The 22,657-nt window shown below is 39.1% G+C and overlaps 1 protein-coding gene across 6 annotated transcripts in view; it reads right to left on the minus strand.

Moving 5' to 3' along the window:
- The window catches only part of PIP5K1A (phosphatidylinositol-4-phosphate 5-kinase type 1 alpha), a 39,358-nt gene that overhangs the window by 15,282 nt on the left and 1,419 nt on the right, over positions 1-22,657 (minus strand). For 3 of the 6 annotated variants that reach the window (XM_025287865.3, XM_025287867.3, XM_025287863.3), the window contains exons 2-4: positions 14,618-14,656; positions 6,990-7,021; positions 1,971-2,051 (exon numbers count right to left, since the gene is read on the minus strand). In XM_025287865.3, coding sequence (XP_025143650.2) covers positions 1,971-2,051; positions 6,990-7,021; positions 14,618-14,656 — 152 coding nt within the window. The remainder of the gene's footprint in view (positions 1-1,970; positions 2,052-6,989; positions 7,022-14,617; positions 14,657-22,657) is intronic. The other 3 variants (XM_025287864.3, XM_044944380.2, XM_025287866.3) reach the window with 2 other exon arrangements.

The raw sequence follows: 22,657 nt of genomic DNA on the forward strand, positions 1-22,657 counted from the left end.
TTATCATGTGTGTGTGCTTACTTGCTCATTTGTGTCTGACTCTTTGTGACCCCATGTACTGTAGCCCTCCAGGCTCCTCTGTCCATAGGGATTCTCCAGGAAAGAATACTGGAGTACGCTGGCATGCCCTCTTCCAGGGGATCTTCCCAACCCAGGGACTGAACCCAGGTCTCCTGCATTGCAGGTGGACTCTTTACCATCTGAGCCACCAGGGAAGCCCATTATCATACTATGGTCAAAATACAAATATAAGAGCCCCATTCTTGCAATCCAGAATTCCAATGTCATGAGAAAATGTCATATTAACTAGATCTGTGCTATCTAATACAGTAGTTAGTAGCCACACTCAACTATTTAATTCTAAGTTAATTAAAATTAAATTTAACTTAAAAATCACTTCTTCAGTTTTGCTAGACACATTCAGGTATGATTAGTGGCTACCACACTGTATAACACAGGTATAGCACATTTCAATCACTGTAGAAAGTTATATTGGACAGTTTTGTTCTAAGCAATTTCCCTTATCCCCAACTCTTACCAAGTATTACTTGCCTTTCTACTTAGTCCTCATGGGGCATTAAAATTATAATGAATTTTTTAAGTGCTTGCCTCTCTTAGACTAGAAACTCAGCTTTTTGTCTCAGTGTTCAGCACATAAAATGAGCTCAATAAATGTCTGTTGAATTGACAGAGGCCTCAGAGCCCATTCCTGGGGAGAGTCATGTCCCTGAAGGAGAATGAGTGAGTCTACCTCTGTCACTTCAGACAATGCGGTAAGACAGAAAACAGACACAAGAAAATTGACATGGGCCAGACAAAGTACAGGTGCCATATAGGGGTTTAACACTCTACCCCAGGAAACCTAAGCATCTCCAATTAGTCCAGACCTGAAGAACTGGATCACCCCAGGACGCTTCTCTTCTGTTTTCCCTTCACCAGTTCAATTTTCTCTTCTTGGTTATTACTACTACCTTTTCAATCCATTTCCTATCTCTAGCTCAAAATCAGGTGCTCTAGGCTCTATTCACCAACTGAAACTATAATCTTAAAAAAACAAAACCCAGGAGCTTCCCTGGCGGCTCAGTGATAAATAATCTGCCTGCCAATGAAGGGGACGCTGGTTTGATCCCTGGTCCAGGAGGATCCCACATGCCGTGGAGTGGCTAAGCCTGTGCACCGAACTATTGAGCCTGTGCTCTGGAGCCCAAGAACCACAACTCCTGAACCCATGCGGCAGTTACTGAAGCCCGTGAGCTCTAGAGCACGTGCTCTGTAACAAGAGAAGCCATCCCAATGAGAAGTCCACACACCAAACTAGACAGCAGCCCCTGCTCACAACCAGAACAAAGTCCACGAAGCAACAAAGACTCAGCACAGCCAAAACCAAATAAATAAAAAAAAAAAAAAAAAAAAAGGACACACAAAGAAGAAAAGAAACACATTTGACCTGCTGTCTATATCACCAGGCTGAACTGGATCCAGCCTTTACTTTATGTACACCCAGCACCAGAGTAAAGACAGAAAAACTTCAAAACACATGGTTCCCCAAAGCTAGGTTAAAATGGCCTTGAGGGCTTATTGTTATTTGTTTGTTTAGTTACTAAGTTGTGTCTGACTCTTTGTGACCCCACGGACTGGGGATTTGCCAGTCCAAGGGATTTGCCAGGCAAGAATGCTGAAGTGGGTTGCCATTACATGTTTATATCTTAACAGGGAAACACAATTGCTTCAGCTCAGTGAAAATTCATCTAACATCAGATTTGTCCATTAAGAACATTCTTATTTAAACACATATACAGGTGGTTGGATAATTCACCCTTTGTGATGTAAATTCTAAAATTCAAGTCATATGATGGCTATTGTGCAAAGGTTTAGGGTATCAAGAAATGGGATAGAATGTGGAGAATATAATCAAAGAGACAAAACTAGCCCTTCCTGGAATAAGATGAAAGGGTTGCACTCAGACGCACCTTTTTATATGTTGTCTCTCCTGAGGAATCAACACCTCGGTGACCTATTTTCTTCATGGACATGCCAGAGGAATAAGGCACCTATAAAGAGAAGAGTCAACATTAGTATATAATTTCCACATAACACATCAAACTGCTACCATGATGGTACATCAAAATAAAACACTGAACATACCCTTTTTAGGATCAAGAACATTTTATAAAATCTTCAGAAGATCTACCCCATGCAAACACAAAGTTACAGTGCTGCTACCCAAAGAATTAAGTCGCTTGCTCAGTCGTGTCCAACTCTTTGTGACCCCATGGACTGTAGCCCACCAGGCTCCTCCGTCCATTGGATTTTCCAGGCAAGAATACTGGGGTGGGTTGCCATTTCCTTCTCCAGGGGATCTTCCCGACCCAGGGATCAAACCCAGGTCTCCCGCATTGCAGGCAGACACTTTAACCTCTAAGCCACCAGGGAAACCCAAAGAATTACAACTGACTAAAAGCACTCCAAAGGATACATATTTCACCTGTGGTCCTCAGAAAAATGACAAAGAAAATTAAAATGATTATCATTGAAGAAAAGCAGAAACAGGGGAAGTAGGAGATATTAATAGCACCCCCAGGAAAAAGGAGAGACCCCCAGTACAAAAAAGCAAGACAGAAATAGAGCTTCACAGACCCAGATTCCTTTCAAAATTACTCCTCCTCAAAATTACTCCTTTCAAAATTACTTTCAACCCAACCTGAATACTATTTGCTCAAACTGACTTCACTAGCAGAAATGAACTAGCCACTGGCAAATACAAGTACTTTGAGTCCAGATATTAAAAGGCTGAGGTAATGAGACAAATTCTCTAAGAAAAGGGCCTCCCTGCCTCAAAGAGATTCCTGAGAATATGATATGGCTTTGTTTTCTACTCACATGACAGCCTCGGAAAAAAGGAAGAAATAAAACCAGTGGAGTAGAAACTAGAAGGCTATTCTCCACAGCCAAGATGCCAGCACAATAGACACGAAAGTATTCTTCATGATGCCAATATTCATTCAGTTAATAAAGCCAAAAGGCAAAAAGACTATTGGAAATAGCAGGTTACCGTTTTAGGACCTGATATTTAAGTTCTACTATTCTTACTAAGGCCCTTAGTGGAGAAAACCCTCAATAAATAACCTGACAGACCCCGGAAGATGTTCTGAGAGAAAAGCCTAAACTTCTATGCCAAAAGGGTCCACATTCCGCCCCGTCACAAACCCCAGGAGAGATGCAAGAAGTAAAGAGAGAGCTGGGAAACACATCATGAGAAGAAAATTAAACAAATACAACATACTCTGCACAAAAAAGAAATACAGGAAATCAACAGCTTCAGTATGGTTAAAATAAGTTTGCCATATTCACTGAAGCTATGCAATCAGGAGGTATAACAACAAAACAATAGAGTGAGTTTTAGTGTCAGACTGGCTTTGAATCCTATCCTTCTTAATGCCATATTATTAATTATGAGACCTTGGGCAAGCTAAAGAACCACTAATCCTCACTTTCTTCATCTAAAAAACATGGATAACAACCGTAGCTACCCTAATAGAGGTTCTTTGCAGGATTAAATAAGAATACCAACTTAGATACATTATTTACATTTTGGTACACTACATACATGAACAGTATGAAAAGGCAAAAAGATAGGACACTGGAAGATGAACTCCCCAGGTCGCTAGGTGCCCAAAATATGCTACTGGAGATCAGTGGAGAAATAACTCCAGAAAGAATGAAGGGATAGAGCCAAAGCAAAAACAACACCCAACTGTGGATGTGACTAGTCATAGAAGCAAGGTCTGATGCTGTAAAGAGCAATACTGCATAGGAACCTGGAATGTTAGGTCCATGAATCAAGGGAAATTGGAAGTCGTCAAACAGGAGACGGCAAGAGTGAACGTTGCCATTCTAGGAATCAACGAACTAAGATGAACTGGAATGGGTGAATTTAACTCAGATGACCATTATATCTACTACTGCAGGCAGGAATCCCTTAGAAGAAATGAAGTAGCCATCATAGTCAACAAAAGAGTCCGAAATGCAGTACTTACATGCAATCTAAAAAATGACAGAATGATCTCTGTTCGTTTCCAAGGCAAACCATTCAATATCTCAGTAATCCAAGTCTATGCCCCAACCAGTAATGCTGAACAAGCTGAAGTTGAATGGTTCTATGAAGACCTACAAGACCTTTTAGAACTAACACCCAAAAAAGATGTCCTTTTCATTATAGGGGACTAGAATGCAAAAGTAGGAAGTCATGAAACACCTGAAGTAACAGGCGAATTTGGCTTTGGAATACAGAATGAAGCAGGGCAAAGGCTAATAGAGTTTTGCCAAGAGAACGCACTAGTCATAGCAAACACCCTCTTTCCAACAACACAAGAGAAGATTCTACACATGGACATCACCAGATGGTCAACACTGAAATCAGATTGATTATATTCCTTGCAGCCAAAGATGGAGAAGCTCTATAAAGTCAACAAAAACAAGATAGGGAGCTGACTGTGGCTCAGATCATGAACTCCTTATTGTCAAATTCAGACTTAAATTGAAGAAAGCGGGGAAAACCTCTAGACCATTCAGGTATGACCTAAATCAAATCCCTTATGATTATACAGTGGAAGTGAGAAATAGGTTTAAGGCACTAGATCTAATAGAGTGCCTGATTAACTATGGATCGAGGTTCATGACATTGTACAGGAGACAGGGATCAAGACCATCCTCAAAAAAAGAAATGCAAAAAATGCAAAATGGCTGTACGAGGAGGCCTTACAAATAGCTGTGAAAAGAAGAGAGGAAAAAGCAAAGGAGAAAAGGAAAGATATACCCATTTGAATGCAGAGTTCCAAAGAATAGCAAGGAGAGATAAGAAAGCCTTCCTCAGCGATCAATGCAAAGAAATAGAGGAAAACAATAGAATAGGAAAGACTAGAGATCTCTTCAAGAAAATTAGAGATACCAAGGGAACATTTCATGCAAAGATGGGCTTGATAAAGGACAGAAATGGTATAGACCTAACAGAAGCAGAAGATATTAAGAAGAGGTGGTAAGAATACACAGAAGAACTGTACAAAAAAGATCTTCATGACCAAGATAATCACAATTGTATGATCACTCACCTAGAGCCAGACATCCGGGAATGCAAAGTCAAGTAGGCCTTAGGAAGTATCACTGCGAACAAAGCTAGTGGAGGTGATGGAATTACAGTTGAGCTATTTCAAATCCTAAAAGATGATGCTGTGAAAGTGCTACATTCAATATGTCAGCAAATCTGGAAAACTCAGCAGTGGCCACAGGACTAGAAAAGGTCAGTTTTTCACTCCAATCCCAAAGAAAGGCAATGCCAAAGAATGCTCAAACTACCACACAATTGCACTCATCTCACACGCTAGTAAAGTAATGCTCAAAATTCTCCAAGCCAGGCTTCAGCAATATGTGAACCGTGAATTTCCTGATGTTCAAGCTGGTTTTAGAGAAGGCAGAGGAACCAGAAATCAAATTGCCAACATCCTCTGCATCATCGAAAAAGCAGGAGAGTTACAGAAAAACATCTAATTCTGCCAAAGCCTTTGACTGTGTGGATCATAATAAACTGTGGAAAATTCTGAAAGAGATGGGAATACCAGACCACCTGTCCTGCCTTTTGAGAAACCTGTATGCAGGTCAGGAAGCAACAGTTAGAACTGGACATGGAACAAGAGACTGGTTCCAAATAGGAAAAGGAGTATGTCAAGGCTGTATATTGTCACCCTGCTTATTTAACTTATATGCAGAGTACATCATGAGAAATGCTGGGCTGGAAGAAGCACAAGCTGGAATCAAGATTGCCAGGAGAAATATCAATAACCTCAGATATGCGGATGATACCACCCTTATGAGAGAAAGTGAAGAGGAACTCAAAAGCCTCTTGATGAAAGTGGAGAGTGAAAAAGTTGGCTTAAAGCTCAACATTCAGAAAACTAAGATCATGGGATCCGGTCCTATTACTCCATGGCAAATAGATGGGGAAACAGTGGCTGACCTTTTATTTTTGGGGGCTCCAAAATCACTGTAGATGGTGACTGCAGCCATGAAATTAAAAGACGCTTACTCCTTGGAAGGAAAGTTATGTCCAACCTAGACAGCATATTAAAAAGCAGAGACACTACTTTGTCAACAGAGGTCCATCTAGTCAAGGCCACGGTTTTTCCAGCGGTCATGTATGGATGTGAGAGTTGGACTATAAAGAAAGCTAAGCATTGAAGAATTGATGCTTTTAAACTGTGGTGTTGAAGACGACTCTTGAGAGTCCCTTAGACTGCAAGGAGATCCAACCAGTCCATCCTAAAGGAAATCAGTCCCATGTGTTCGTTGGAAGGACTGATGTTGAAGTTGAAACTCCAATATTTTGGCCACCTGATGCGAAGACTGACTCATTTGAAAAGACCCTGATGCTGGGAAAGATCGAAGACGGGAGGAGAAGGGAACGACAGAGGATGAGATGGTTGGATGGCATCACTGACTCGATGGACATGAGTTTGGGTAAACTCTGGGTGTTGGTGATGGACAGGGAGGCCTGGCGTGCTGCAGTTCATGGGGTTGCCAAGTTTGGACACGCCTGAGCGACTGAACTGAACACTACATTTGGTACATTTAAAAATGCTTAATAGTGACTTCCCTGGTGGTTCAGTGGCTAAGATTCTGTGCTCCCAATGCAGGGGGCCCAGGTTCCATTTCTGGTCAGAGAACTAAATCCCACATGCGACAACTAAGACTGATGCAGAGAAATAAATTTAAAAAATAAAAATACTCAATAAATCTGAGCTGTTGTTAATATTCATAATAAACTGTGACATAAGTAGAGTTGTATAACCACTAGCCTACCAGAGAGATGTGAGAACCATACCTATCAATAGATTTCAAGACCCCAGTAGGGGGGAAATAAGGATGTCATAAACGGGTATCCTTCTATCCCAGAATTAAGGTTTTAGAACCACTGTGTATCAGTATATAAAACTCACCTCAGATGCCGTGGGTCTCTTGATTCCAGATGCTGTTTAAAAAAAAAAATAAACAAACATAACTATAAACATGTACACACACTCGCATGATCTCTATCAAGCTCAGTGAAACAGGATTTGAGTCAAACTAAATCTGACAATGGGTTCCTGCCTCAGTGAGTGATACCAGATCCTTTTGGACAGGGATTTTAAATGTCCCTTCCTTTTCCTCGTCCATACTCATAGAGCCCTTATATATATTCCAGCCTTCTTCTAGTTCCTTTTGCTTATCCAAGTGCTCATATTTTCTCTAGGAAATACATCTGTTCTTGATACATTTAACCATCAGAGCCCTAAGTGTCTCATTTGATACCATGGTTGAAAGAGAAAAGGCATAAGAGATACCAGAGTTAGTGGACAGCCTAGACTTGACTAATAATGTTCCCTGTAGAGCTAAAAGGGTAAGAAGCTTTAGAGCATATCTATGGTGCTTTGCACTTCTACTAATTATTTCAGAAAAAAAGGTAAAGAGTTGATCTACAGAAGCTTTATTTACAACAGCCAAGATATGGAAGCACCTAAGTGTTCATCAACATATCAATGAATAAAGCAGCTGTGGGTGTTTGTGTGTGTGCATGTGTGTGTATCTGTATGCAATAGAATACCACTCAGTCATAGAAAAGAATGAAATCTTGCCATCTGCAACAATGTGGATGGCCCTACAGTATTATGCTTAGTGAAATAATTCAGAGAAAAACACACACTTTGTGTTATCACTGCTAGGTGAAATCTAAAAACTAAAACAAATATATATAACAAAAACAGATTCACAGAGAACTAGTGGTTACCAGTGGGAAGTGAAAAGGGCACAAGGGCAAGCTGGGGTAGGGGTAAGAGACACAAACTATTACATATAAAATAAATAAGCAAATAAATAAGCAAGCAAGGATATATTGTGCAGCATAAGGAAATATAGCCGTTACTATGTAGTAATTTTAAATGGGGTATAGTTTATAAAAATATTGAATAATTAACTGTATACCTAAAATTAAAATAATATTGTCAATCAACTATCCTTCAATTAAAAAAAGAGTTGGTCTGTAGAGATGAAGAAGCTATGGATGGGAAAATGCAATGATGAAAAAATGAAAAAGCATTCAGTGTAGGCAAAACCTGATCTATATCCTTACATCTTCATCTTGATCCTGCTGTAAATGCAACAGGAATTTGTTGTTTACTTACTAAATATTTAATCAGTGGAGATGTGTAAGATATGTGTGTAGTTAAATATTATTTATGACTTTTATCAGTTTAAATATAGAAAAGATTTCAAGAATATGTTTAGAAAGTAACTAAAAGACCACTATCCACAGAAAACTACTCCAAAAGGTTAAATCTTTTTTTTCTTAAGGTTAAGTCAGTTCTTAAGGGTATGCCATCCTAAAGACTTCACCCATGATCACTATGGCAGTGAGACACATAATCATTCAGGCAGACAGACCTTTCTCCCCTTCATATTGAAAACTGTTGGTCTTTTTTCTTCAAAGACTACTGATATATTACTTTGATCTAGTTCAAGAATTCAAAGAGAATAAAGATTAGCCACATTAAAGAAAATTTAAAAGAATCCAGGAACTTCCCTGATGGTCCAGTGGTTAAGATTCCACCTTCCACAGCAGAGGATGCAGGTTTGACTGGGTAACGAAGATGCCACACGCCACGGAACAACTAAGCCCGTGTACTGCCAACTACTGAGCACCCACACAACAAGAGAGTCCACGTGTCACAACCAAAGAGCTCGCGTGATGCAACACAGATCCAGTGTCGTGCAGCTAAGACCTGATGCGGCCAAGTAAATAATAACTTAAATAAATGAAAAAAAAGAAAGAAGAATCCAAATGGGACGAATCCTCAATAACATAAGTTAGTAGCTGAGTAAGAAAATCTCAGTTCTGATCCATATGTAAGGTTTAATGGTAAAAGCATTTCTGGTACCAATAAGCAGAGCAGCAAAATTTCCTTAATAAGTCAGAGTAGCAAAATTATGGGGAACAGATAGTTTTCATTCCTCTTTCCAAAAAAGGAGGTAAGAAAAATGTCATCTAGCTGTTAGGAAGATGTGCTGCACAAAATGACCCAGAAAATTAGAAAAACAGCAAAGCCCAAAAATCTATGTTTCTTGCAGGATGCTTCATCTTCATCAGGTCAAGTTCAGGTAGGAGAAAGACCTGGAACCTAGGACTGGAACCGTAAGCTAAAGCTTCCAAGGAACAATAAGTCAGCACAACTCAGATTCAAGATTAAAACTGCTAACTTAACTGTAAAATTTAAGGCACTCACTAACAAAAAATTAGTCAAACCCTCAGGGCTCCTCTGTCCATGGAATTCTCACGGCAAGAATACTGGAGTGGGTTGCCATTCCCATCTCCAGGGGATATTCCCAACCCAGGGATCAAACCCGGATCTCCCACACTGCAGGCAGACTGAGCCACAAGGGAAGTCCTCAAATCCCTGTTACATCAGGCAAATTATTCTCTATTAATAACTAAAAAAGAAGAATCTATATTAGAAGGTTTATGTAAAGATTAGATGAGATAAACTAAATCAAAGTACTTCATGGACTGTGATGTGCTACACAAATATGTTGTCATATGTGAGTTCTATGGAAGAGCAAAGTTGGGCCCTCAGGAAGCTTTAATGTTCAATTACCTAGACGCACCTCAAAGTTCTTGGCTGCTCCCCAAACCCTTAGCCTCCCCATATTCCCAACAAACCCTTGTGCAAGTATACACACTACAGTAGAATTAGTGATTCTCAATGAAGAAATCCGCATTCTTTCAGTTGAGAAAACAACACTGATTCTGGACTCCTTGGTCAGTACTTGGCTTATTCTTCCTCTTTTACCCCAAAGGAAGGGGTTTGGAGGGATCTGACAGAACCAAGAGCCAATGTCCAATCCTAGACTGACAGTTTCTCCTAGAACAGAACAACCTCTTCATGTAAGGAGTCACTGGACCAAGTTCAACAATGAACCAAAAAAGCAGGTAAGTGAATTCAAGGCAGAGTGCTAGTCTGGGGCCTTCTTACTCCCTAAAAAGTTCTACCTTGCTACCTTTCCTAGTTTTATCTCATAAACACATAGCTCCAGGGCTGCTACACTCTTGCAAAGTACCCAGAATGAGGGTGGGAGGACTTAATTCAGTGGAACATGGTGCCAATTACTTAGCTATCTACAACTGCAAAACTTGGATTAATCCTCAAAACACTACAGCTGAGGCAGTGGGAAGGATACTGGGGTCTGAATAATAATAGGATTGGGGTCCAGTGGTTAAGAATCCATCATGCAATACAGCGGACACTGGTTTGATCCCTAGTCTGGGAAGATCCCACATCCCGAACGGCATGTAAGCCCGTAAGCCACAACTACTAAGCCCATGCACCTAGAATCTGTGCTCAGCAACGAGAGAAGCCACTACAGTGAGAAGCCCGTAGGAGTAGCCTCTGCTCACGGCAACCAGAGAAAGCCAGTGTGCAGGGACAAAAACCTAGTGCAGCCACAAATAAAAATTACTTAAAAATAATAATCAAAACAAGTAACAACAGGGAGGAGAATCAGGAACCAAGACTCATTCTCTTCCTTGTCTTAAGTTTTGCTCCTAGGGTACAGGTCAGAACTCCCACAAACTACCAAAGAATGGATAGGAAAAGAAGAGAATCATATCAATGTTGCTATAACATCCAGCTTGGTAGAAAAGAAACCCAATGAACAGCAGAGTAACATTTTAGGGAACAAAGTACCACTGCTAAGGCTTGATGGATTGGGTCACTTGGCTCATGCCAATGAGCAAACGCCCACTGAGACCGAAGAGTCACCAGCACTGTACCTGTTCACCTCTTCTTAATCAAGCTTTCTCTTCAGAAGGAACAGCAGCAGAAACAGAGGAACGCGGAGATGGGAGATGGAGGGGGTGGGGGATTGGAAACAGTAAGAAGAGAAAAGAATACCAACTCAGCAATGGCAACACCCACTCAGCCAATGTTTAAGGAGAATGAGATTTATCCCTAAATTAGGATAAGATTAGAGTATCAGTCAACAGAAAGTTTTCTTTCTAGCATCTGTGTAAAAAATACTCTGATAAGTATAAACTATCATCTTATAATCCATACCCACAATCCATATATAGCATCCTTTTTTTGGGTGAAGAAACTGCAGGTCAAGAAGCAAAAATTAGAATCAAACATGGAAGAGACTGGTTCAAAACTGGGAAAGGAGTGCGTCAAGGAAGTATCCGTTGTCACCCTGTTTATTTAACTTCTATGCAGAGCACATCATGCGAAATGCCAGGCTGGATGAATCACAAGCAGGAATCAAGACTGCAAGGAGAAATATCAATAACCACAGATGTGAAGGTGACACCACCCTTACGGCAGAAAGCAAAGAAGAACTAGAGAGCCTCTTGAAGGTGAGAGAGAGTGAAAAAGCTGGCTTAAAATTTAATATTAAAAAAACTAAAATCATGGCATCCGGTCCCATCACTTCATGGCAAATAGGTGGGGAAACAGTGGAAAACAGTGACAGACTTTTCTTTTCTTGGGCTTCAAAATCACTGCGGACAGTGACTGTAGCCATGAAATTAAAAGACGTTTGCTCCATGGAAGAAAAGCTATGACAAACCTTGGCAACATATTAAAAAGCAGAGACATCACTTTGCAGACAAAGGTCTGTCTAGTCAAAGCTATGGTTTTTCCAGTAGTCATGTACGGACATGAGAGGCTGAGCGCTGAAAAATTGATGCTTTCGAACTGTGGTGCTGGAGAAGACTCTTCGGAGTTCCTTGGACTGTAAGGAGATCAAACCAGTCAATCCTAAAGAAAATCAATCCTGAATATTCATTGGAAGGACTGATGCTGAAGCTCCTGTACTTTGGCTACCTGATGCAAAGAGCTGACTCACTGGAAAAGACCCTGATGCTGGGAAAGATTGAAGGCAGGAGGAGAAGGGGACAACAGAGGATGAGATGGCTGGATGGCATCACTGACTCAATGGACGTGAGTTTAAGCAATCTCTAGGAGATGGTGAAGGACACGGAAGACTGGTGCGCTGCAGTCCATGAGGTTGCAAAGAGTCGGAGACAACTGAGCGACTGAACAATAACTACTACTGAGTTCCAATGGTAAACTTCCTCCTCCTCAGGGAAAAACGTTTCCTTCATGTTTGTTTGTTTCCTTCATGGTCATGTAGTTCCTACTTATTAATAGGCCCTGGACCAAGAAGAATTCTAAACAAAAGGCTAATGTTGCTCCACTGGCAGCAAAAAATAAAGCCATGACAAACAGGTTGTGTCAGAAAAATAACTGTATAAACAGCTTAATTCTAAGTGGGTCAATATATGATGCAGAGCCAATCGTGGTGATTTCATCAAGTACCAGTTCCTCTGTGGAAAAGATGAAAATGTAAAAAGATCTAGAGAACATAAACAAGGACCAATGTGTAAAACTGTACTCAATTACATATTTACTAATAAAGACTGGCTTGTTGTCCACTACTAACTAAACAAACAAAAGACTCAGAGAAACAAGGATGTATTCACTTCAGGGATTTTTAAAAAATTCTGACCAAGGCAGGCTCAATCTGGCTGAGATCTATAGATATTAATGAAAATTGATTTTTAAATAGAACAAGTTGAGAACTCAGTCCCTTCAGCCACATATGAACCTATATGCCCATTTAAGCTAACCAATCAGTAACAACTTATATTAAAAAATCATTCAACAAGGGCCTTTGAGATTTTAACCTATTCTTAATGTGAAAGTTGCTCAGTTGTGTCTGATTCTTTGGGACCCCATGGACTATACAGTCCTTGGAATTCTCCAGGCCAGAATACTGAAGTGGGTAGCCCTTCCCTTCTCTAGGGGATCTTCCCAGCCTAGGGATTGAACTCAGGTCTCCTGCATTGCAGGCAGATTCTTTACCAGCTGAGCCACAAGGGAAGCCCAATTCTTAATAGTAAGATGTATTTTAATCTATTATAAGTAAATAAACAGAGCATAAGGGATGGGCTCAAAATTAAAGAGCAAAGGTGGTGATAGAGACAGAATTGGAATTCACATTCCTAATCCCCCAGTTCAACTCTCCTTCTTCTAAACCATATTTTGTTTTCAATTTCCTGGCCACTCAAGAGTCTAAGGGGGAAAGGAAAGCACCAAAGGAACAAGAATGCTTTTACAGACTAAATAAATCTTACAACTGCTAATGGACAGTATGAACACATATTTTCTTCCCCTGAGGTTTCCCCTTCCCACTTTCATTGATATGAGGATAAAGAGTCCTCCCTTGGTTCCTCTCAATGGAATTAACAATGCCACTACTCTGCTCCTCCAGCAACGGTCATCAATGTCACCGGCAAAAACAGCAGGAAAGTACCTTTCTTTTCTTTCAGTGAGACTATACTTGTTTTCAAACAGACAATGCCAGTGTTCTAGAGGAGCAGAGGCTGCCTTTCAAAACTGATACTTGACAGAGCAATTTCACAGATGTTAAGGTCCTCACTAGCAGTACAAAGTACCTCTTTTCTTCACAAAAATACATGAACAACTTTAACAGAGATAAAGTTTTTAATTCTTCTCAGATTAAGAGTTTTCTTTTTGGTGTCAGTGGGACCAGACTCTATCTGATTAAAAGCATAAGAGTTATGATCACTGAATCTGCAATGACAAAAAGAGGGCATCTGATAGGCACTCTTGTTGTTTTAATGATCTTAGAAATTGACTGTACAATCACTTACCAATCCTTGGCAAAAATCCACATTAACTTCTAAAATATTTTCTGAAAGAATGATCAATAACTCCAGGTATTACACATGGAGGAGCTCAGAATTTTGACAGCACAAATCAGAAGGGGAAGTTCCCCTCTGCACTATTCTTTGTTGAACAACAAATATTTAATCTGGTTTAAAGTCAAGTTAGTTCACACACAGACTTTTAGATTAGTGAGAGAGCAGTAAGGTATTGTGGGCAGGAATGTGGGCTCTGAAATCAGTACACCTAAGTTGGCTAGGTTTGAATACTAGATCTACATTTACTAACTAGATAACCTTGACAAGTTGGTTGGAACTCTCTAGGCCTTGGTTACGTCATCCATAAAATGGAGATATAACAACATGTACATCATAGGATAGTTATGAGAATTAAATAAATCCTATATAGCACTTAATATGTAATAAATGCTCTGTAAATACTAGCAATTATTATTATCATTGTGAATTATAAAACCCCATCTACAGGATGAGAAGGGTCAGGGGAAATGAGAAGTACAACAGAAAGGGAAAAGAGAGACACATTTACTGAAACAAAAGGAAATGGAGTTATGGGAAGACTTTGAGGGAGACAAAAGATAGTCAATGGATTCATCTTATATTGTGGAACTGTGAGAAAAGAACCTGCTATGTTAAGGTAGCATTTTTTTGGAGAGGGTAGAGGGAAATGGAAGCTAAAGTCAAATAATCTTTGCAGGACATTCACAGCCTTCTCAAAAGGCCATGCACACTACTTAAAAAAAAAAAATTGCAATTGTTATGGGGAAGAGGAGTCCTCTGCTAGTAACTGTAAGGAGCTCAAGCTTCTTCAGCACAGATACACATCAGATCTACCTCTCTTACGGCTGACCCCACAGCACAGAATGTGGAGACCTAAATGAGGAAAAACAGAAAATTATCACTTACTTCTGGGGTTCTACTTGCTTACAACAGAACAAGCATATTTTTAAAAAACTCACATGACATCTCTAAAGTTTAAAATTATTAACAGGACCTGACCTGATCCCCAGTACCGTGAAATGTGAGAAGATTTTCTGCAGTTCTAGGTAGAAGCCAAAAAAAAAAAAAAAGCAGCAGCTCTGGCAGAAAAAATTCCAGGAGTGATCACAAAACTTGTAACCAAAACAATTTCACTATTGCATGACTTCAGGTTGGCAAAAAAAAATTCAGGTATAAAGCTCCTTGCACACAGGCTTCTATCACTTTAAAAAAGAATGTGTATACATTTTACTTGAGGGTCTTCCACTTGTGAGGGCAATTTGGTAATATCTAGCAAAACGCCTTAAAAGCAAATATGTACCATTTGTCCCAGAAGTGACAATTTATCCTAAGAAAATAATTGGTCGAGTGGATAAAGACATATATACAAATATATTTATTGCAGCACTGTATGTAAAACAACTATTACTAGAAAGAATCTAAATATACAATATAGGTGATATAAGTTGTGGTATAGTCATAAAATGGAATAGTATAGAACCATTATCTTTATGTTCATTTATGGATAGGCTGTCACAATAAACTGTATAATGGAAAAAGCTAAATAATTATATAGTACAGAATTTTTCTAAAACGCTTATCTATAGTCACATGTATTTATACACATAAAAAATGTCAAGATTATAGACTAAAATGTTAAAATATGACTATATTGGATAGTATGATTAAGGTGATATTCTAAGTTTAAGTTTCTATTTTTCCTTATCTATATAAAATTTCTATAACAAACAGGCAATTTAACAATTATAGAGATATGTGGGAATGGCTTTATTGTTGTTTTATAACCCATTTTCCCCAGTAAACTAGTGCTCAACAGTTCCACACATAAAGATCAGCATCAATCCCCTCCCTACACATTAACTTGAGCTCATTACAACATATTATGCTGCTACAGAGATAGACTAGAAGGAAAAATGTGAAAGATGATGTCTAGAAAGCTGCTGACAGTTGCAAGCTACAGATAAAGCATGACTCCTATACACTCACTCCCATTCTCCATTATTACTTTGAGATTCTCATACAACCTGAAACAAACCTGTATCAGCGCATATGCTAACAGGTTCTCTCTGAAGAATTTATCTTTCATATCCTTTAGAGTACCAATATTCTCCCATAAAACAGGTATCCCTAATTTCAGGGTATCTCCTGGATATTTGAAAAATAAAGATCTAGCCTCTAAATTATGAAAATTAGCTGAGAAATCTTTAATGTTACTAAAATAATTTCAAGACAACTGAAACAGCCAGTTAAGTGCCAGAGGAAATAATCCAATCAATTCTTGCTAAAATACAAAGTTGAATCATCACACTATGTCACAGAAAATTTTTCTGAGTAACTCTGAATAGTCTTAAGGAAGCACTCCATTTTGGTCCTTAGTCCCAGCCTAAATTGTGTTTGTAATGAAAAAGGTACCAAAGGGGCTGGTTTCTAGTCACTTGGCAAAAACATCACTAGGACTCTCCATAAACTGGTTTGCAGCTACTAAAGCACTGGCAGCTATGACTTACTATGAGAGCAAGGAGAAAATGTAAAGGAAGAAAAGAAAATTAATACAATTCTGCGAAGTGTGAAAAAGGTAAACTTTAGAGGAGAAATGAGCTGGCCTTAAAAGAGGAGATAATCAAAACAGAGATATTTTCAGACAGCACACAGCTCCAAAATAAGAGTTGTCATTCCCCTCCCCCACCCCCCCTCAGCATGTGGAACAAAACAAGAGTTGGCCTTAATACCAGAGCCTCTCCCAGTGCTTTCAGAGCAGAAACATTTCCGTCAAAGATGAGATGACATCATCTTCCAGATGAGAAACTAAGAGGCAGCCTGTAACTGACTTTAATGCTTGAAGTACACACATAATTTCAGGATGCTAGAACTGGGCCGGATGTGCATTCCTCAGACAAGTTTTGCCTGAACAGGTCATAAAGAAGAGATTCCACAAACTTAGCTTAATGAGCCACCAATATTACTACATAAATCTGTCAATTCCTATAGAAATCAGAAAGAGACAAGCAGGCTTTTGGGAAGCAAAATGATAATTCTGAGGGGGTGTTTTGGTTGATAATATTGACAGCCAGAGATTTTTTTAAAAAAGCAAAAACCTGAACAAAATCACACAGTTATTTGCTGGACTATCTTAAACAATCTCTCTAGTCCTCTTTAACCTGAAATACTGAATGCCACTTTAATTATACCCCTGCATGTAGGAGGTATAACAGGTTATCCAAATGAAAATACTCAGAAATGCCAGCCTAATGAGAAGCATTGCTGAACACACAGCTCTAAGAGATAGTGTTGGGTGGTGGGGGCCAGGCACTGTTATCATACCCTCAGTAAGAACTAAACCAAGTCAATCGTGAAAATCAAGCCACATCTTAGAGAAAAGTTAAATTTTGTTTCTTCAGTTCAGTCGCTCAGTCGTGTCCGACTCTTTGCGACCCCATGAACCACAGCATACCAGGCCTCCCTGTCCATCACCAACTCCCAGAGTTTACTCTAACTCAGGTCCATTGAGTCGGTGATGCCATCCAACCATCTCATCCTCTGTCGTCCCCTTCTCCTGCCTTCAATCTTTCCCAGCATCAGGGTCTTTTCAAATGAGTCAGTTCTTCGCATCAGGTGGCCAAAGTACTGGAGTTTCAGCTTCAACATCAGTCCTTCCGATGAATATTCAGGACTGATTTCCTTTAGGATGGACTGGTTGGATTTTGTTCCTAGCAGGTGTCAATTTTTAGAATTTTCTAGAAAAAGGTCTGAAAGGCAAGGATGCTCTTAGAAACAAAAGCTCAAAACTCATTGATCTACCAGTCCTAGGGTCAACCTGGCTCGGCTAAGAGCCAAGTAGCAAGGAATGAATCACAAATGTACTAAGACTCATCGTGATAACATACAGACTTTATGCAAAGTCTTTGCCACTATTAACAATGTCTTTGAACCTCAGTTTTCTAATCTGGAAAATAAGAGGGTTAAATTAAAATATCTCTACATTTCCCTTTAATAAACTTTTGCTTCTAGTTCTATAAGCCACATTTCATGATTCTCAGTCCACAAATATGTAGCTCTTAGCACTAAAATTCTGGTTGAAATTTGGGGGGTGGGAGGTTGGATATCTGAGTCCTTCTTTAAAAGACCTGAGTCTCTTGGATAAGCCAATCCAAAGCTAAGGAGCAGTTAAGATTTCCAGCAGTTCACCACCTCCCAATTCTATTTCCAAACCTGGTTCTATCTTAAAAAAAAAAAAAAAAAAAGCAGTATTGCTGGCCTGGAACATACACTGAACTGAGAAAGTAACTTAAATAATATCACTGCTAAGTTGCGTCAGTCGTGTCCGACTCTGTGCGACCCCAGAGACAGCAGTCCACCAGGCTCCCCCATCCCTGGGATTCTCCAGGCAAGAACACTGGAGTGGGTTGCCAGTTCCTTCTCCAATGCATGAAAGTGAAAAGTGAAAGTGAAGTCACTCAGTCGTTCTGACTTTTCTAGACCTCGTGGACTGCAGCCCACCAGGCTCCTCCATCCATGGGATTTTCCAGGCAAGAGTACTGGAGTGGGGTGCCATTGCCTTCTCCAAAATAATATCACAGTGAGTATTAATTGTCCCAACAATGCACTTCAATCACCCCCCAGACCCTAATGCAAGAAAATCACAGAGATATGACCAAGTTACTTCTCTACCATTTCTTTTATACAGATTCTTGTCAATGAGAACTTGAAGTTTATCAGGCATGCTAAAGGAAAGCTAGTATTAAGCTATTCATATATCCTTAAAAAAAAACAACTCTTCCCATTCTCTCCTGCATCCTTTGCTCACTCCCCATCAATGTTACTGATCCTTTGAGATGGTGTTTATTCTAGGTTAACTCCATAAAGCTCAGTTTAATACACAGCAAAGAGTAAGATACACTTAATTGCCTATAAGGAATCTACCCTTCTCTCTCTTTTTGCCAGTCTTCTTCAGACTCCAACAATAAGGGGACTTTTGGGGAATCAGATATTTAAAGATTAATATATTCTGCATACAGCCATTACAAATAAACAGATTATTTAATAGGAGAAAAAAGAAAAATAATCAGTGACAAAGTTTTAAAAGATGGAGGAGCTGAGGGAAAAAATTTCACTTCAAACAGAAAACATTAAAACAACAGTTCATAGGAGATATGAATAAAACAGGATCAACACATATGTAAAAATGAAACAACTGTCTCTTTCGATAGGAAAGGGTGGAGAAGTGAAGTGCAAGAGGGGAAATGAGCCAGGAAGGGGTTTCCTCTAGGAAACACCATCAGTCCAATCACTCTCTCTTTGAGACTGAATGATGGGCTGGGGTTTAGAACACAAAAGAAACAGATTCCCTCTGCCTGGCTATCAGAAATTGGCATACTTCCTGAAGTATACTTCTATCCTTGATCAAGAGAACACACTCAGTAAAAACAAAAACCAAACTGACAACGTTGGTCTTTTTGCTTTCTTCATGTCAAGCAAGACTATGCCAAAATTCTAGGAAAGTAAACATCCAGCTTAATGGGTAAAATACCCCCCAACCCCAACTCAGAACTTCTCACCAGTTACCTGAGTTTGGCCTGGTGAAGTTGTTCACAAGTTGTAGTTTCCATTATTTTTATTTAAAAAATAGGCTGATAAAACATGTAATAACTAGTAGGTAGCACATATTTGAGCACAGTTATTAATCAGAAGTTTTACATCAACTCAGAACAGCACACAGAAATTAACAAAGAAATTAACAAGACATAATATGTATTTTGATATTCAAGGCTAATTTCTAAGTACACATTACCAATTAATAACAGATACTAGATACCTATTAAGTCTATATAATTATACTTGACCCTGGGCTTGAGCAGTCATGGCAGAAATAAATGGATAATTAAAAAACAGTGACATTCTGATGTCACTTTTCTGGAAGAATCTACCAAGGTGACAAAATTAAAAAGAAGGGCTATGTGGGTGTAAGCCCTCTGTGGAAAAAGCATAAAGAAAAATCTCTCCTTACTTATAAAATATCAACCAAAAGGATACCTGTTGATATTCTCATTACATGGCATTCTGTTCTGTCTTTACAGTTCCAAACTCCAGTTTCTCCCCCCAATAATGTGGCTTAAGTTGCTTTACTTTTCACTAGTATAGAAAAATTAAAGGGGAAGAGATCAGTCTACAAATGGCTTACACTGTACACAAAGAACACAGACAAAAAATCCTCAATGAAATTCCTACCATTTGGAGTTATCAGATCACAGCATACATTTACTGGTGGAGCTCTGCTGGGAAGGACAAAGCCACCAGAATCAAGGACTGATGAGACTGGCTCTACTACAAAAGTTCTGGGCAAAAATGTTTCTTTCCTGTGTTTTTTGGGGTCTCCCTCGGCAGTTTAAGGGAAAATCAGAAAAGGAGCTATAAATGTTACCTCCAAATCATCTGTACTCATGATAGAATCATTTGGTAATGTGTGACAATTTCAGAAATGTTCTGGTCTGAAGCAAAAGGAGCTAGAGGTTCATGATTTTCTAAGGTTTCAAGTGCTTTTTCTTAGGGGAGTCACACAGGATTTTATTACAGCTCTTATTTTAGGGGAGCAAGGGACACTTTAATACTCTAACTTTACTTTTTAACTCCTCCACCAAATTCAAATCAAGTCGCCAAAATAGAAACTTTACTCCCTTTCTGGTAGTAAAAAGGAGACTTGGTGGCTTATTTTCAAATTCTTGATGAACTAGTCAAACTGCAGACAGGGGAACAGGCTCTCTATACTGTCGCTAGTGTGGCAGACGGCAGCACTGTCAACAGCATCTCATCAGTGCTTTTATTTTTTAAGTGGTACCACTGACCAAATGATGAGGCTAGGACAGAAAGGAAGAAAAGGAATAAATTTCCTTTACACATCGAACAGCTGAGCGCAAACTGCATCACCTTTTATTAACAAAGTATAAGAACAAGGAAATGATGATGGCTCCTGTAAGATTGACATTAATTTATAATCACCTCCCACTAATCCAAACATGGTAATTACTCCAATGGGAAAAGACCTCTCAAACATCTCTTAGAGTGTATGGTTTGCTTTAACTCCTGTATTTAACCTGTCAGCAGCATAAAAGACCAGCTCCAGCTTAATGATTAAATAATATAGACGGGGGTTTAATACTGGCAGGGAAGAACTATTTTAAATTACCCATCCTTTCTAATTTGAATGCCAAAAGATTTTGAACCTTAAAAGGTTATGAATGACTTATCTAAAACATCAATCTGTCCCTGAATCCTAACATTCTTGTTTTGTATACACTGCCAGAGAATCTTACCTTTAGGATTTCAGTTTCACCAATATTTAAGTGAGTTCAGCTAAACATCCAAGGACAATAAGTTGATTTTAGAATGATTAAAACACAAACACACACACTCCTACCTTGAATTTCTACAAAGCTAGCCTTTTAGCATTTAACAATTTAGGAGACCATAAACCAATTTATTCCTGCCAATGCCTTTATTCCCCTGGTAGTATCCAGATAGAGCACCACTCTCCTCCAACCACAAAACACATTCTCAACAGCCTTTTTGGCATCTAAATCAAACACCTTATCCTCTTCAAAAACATATCCTTGAAATGAAATATGAAATATTCTATTGAATTCAGTAAGCCAAAACAGAAGTGAACATACAGATATGCAAAAGAAGTCAACACGGTGTATCTGTACACAATAATCCCATGCTTTCAGGAATATTTATGAGAATATTTCTGAATTTCTTAATCCAACAGTTTCAATATTTGCCAAAGAAACAGAGAAAGAAGGTGAAAAAAAAAAGTTAAAAAAAAAAAAAGGAATCCAAAGCTATTTGTTTTTAGTCATTTTTTAAAAAACTTGTAGCCATTTTTGTATCTTGACCTCACATATGAACACAATAAAGCCAAGAAGCTGTAAAATTGACTGCAATCTATTATTCTATTTTCTGGTGAAAACACAACAGCAAAAAACATTTACACTATCTGAATAACCTCCTGCTAGTCTTAGATCTGACAAAAAATATAAAAACATACAAAAGTATCAAATAGTGACACCTAAAACTAGTAGGACTATCTGAAGTAGGAGCAAAAACCTGAAGACATCACTATATGACAGAAATATTTTTACTCCTAAATCTGTCCATGTGGACAATATTTTCGTGAGATAGAGGCTGAATCAAATTCTGGGATATAAACACAAAAATACAAGGCTTTTAAGATTAAGCTGTTTCTAATACATGACCTGATGGTTAAGAAGTCTGCTTAAAGACTGTACACAACTATTCTTGTTTCACCACCGGGTGAGAGGAAAAAGAGGTTTTAAATTAAGAAGCTACTGTATTTAAAAACTTTCATTTTAATTTTATCCTTCTTCACACTTAGAATGTAACAGGAGTTGTTCTGGCCCACTAATCTTTTATAGGAAAGGCAAAAAAACACCTCTCAAGAAACTAAAAATAGACTGTACATAAACAAAACTCCAGTTTGTGAAGAAGATATTTATGACCAAGTATGTGTTCACCTGAACTGAACAGGAAAAGGTGGAACCCTCTATTTAGTCAACTCAAAACGAGTAGGATGCAATCCCAGGATTAAGCAAGTGTCAAAGTCTCGGGTAGAGCATCCATCATCTGGCGGCCTCTCCTGTTCCCAGTGTATAGGTAACAGTCACCGTGGAACCCCAGACATTTCTGATGGAAGCTCTAGAACAGTTTCTGACTCAAACTCCACTCCCTCCTCCAACATACATCCCAACACCACACATTTTCCCCTCCTACACGCAATCTGTTGCCTTTCCTGTGGGCTCCTTAGCCCTCCCTCAATCTTCAACAGTTTCTAACTACTTTGAGCTAGATTCCCTGGCTCCC

This window comes from Bubalus bubalis, chromosome 6 (assembly GCF_019923935.1).
Source record: "Bubalus bubalis isolate 160015118507 breed Murrah chromosome 6, NDDB_SH_1, whole genome shotgun sequence".
In the NCBI taxonomy this organism is placed as follows: domain Eukaryota; kingdom Metazoa; phylum Chordata; class Mammalia; order Artiodactyla; family Bovidae; genus Bubalus; species Bubalus bubalis.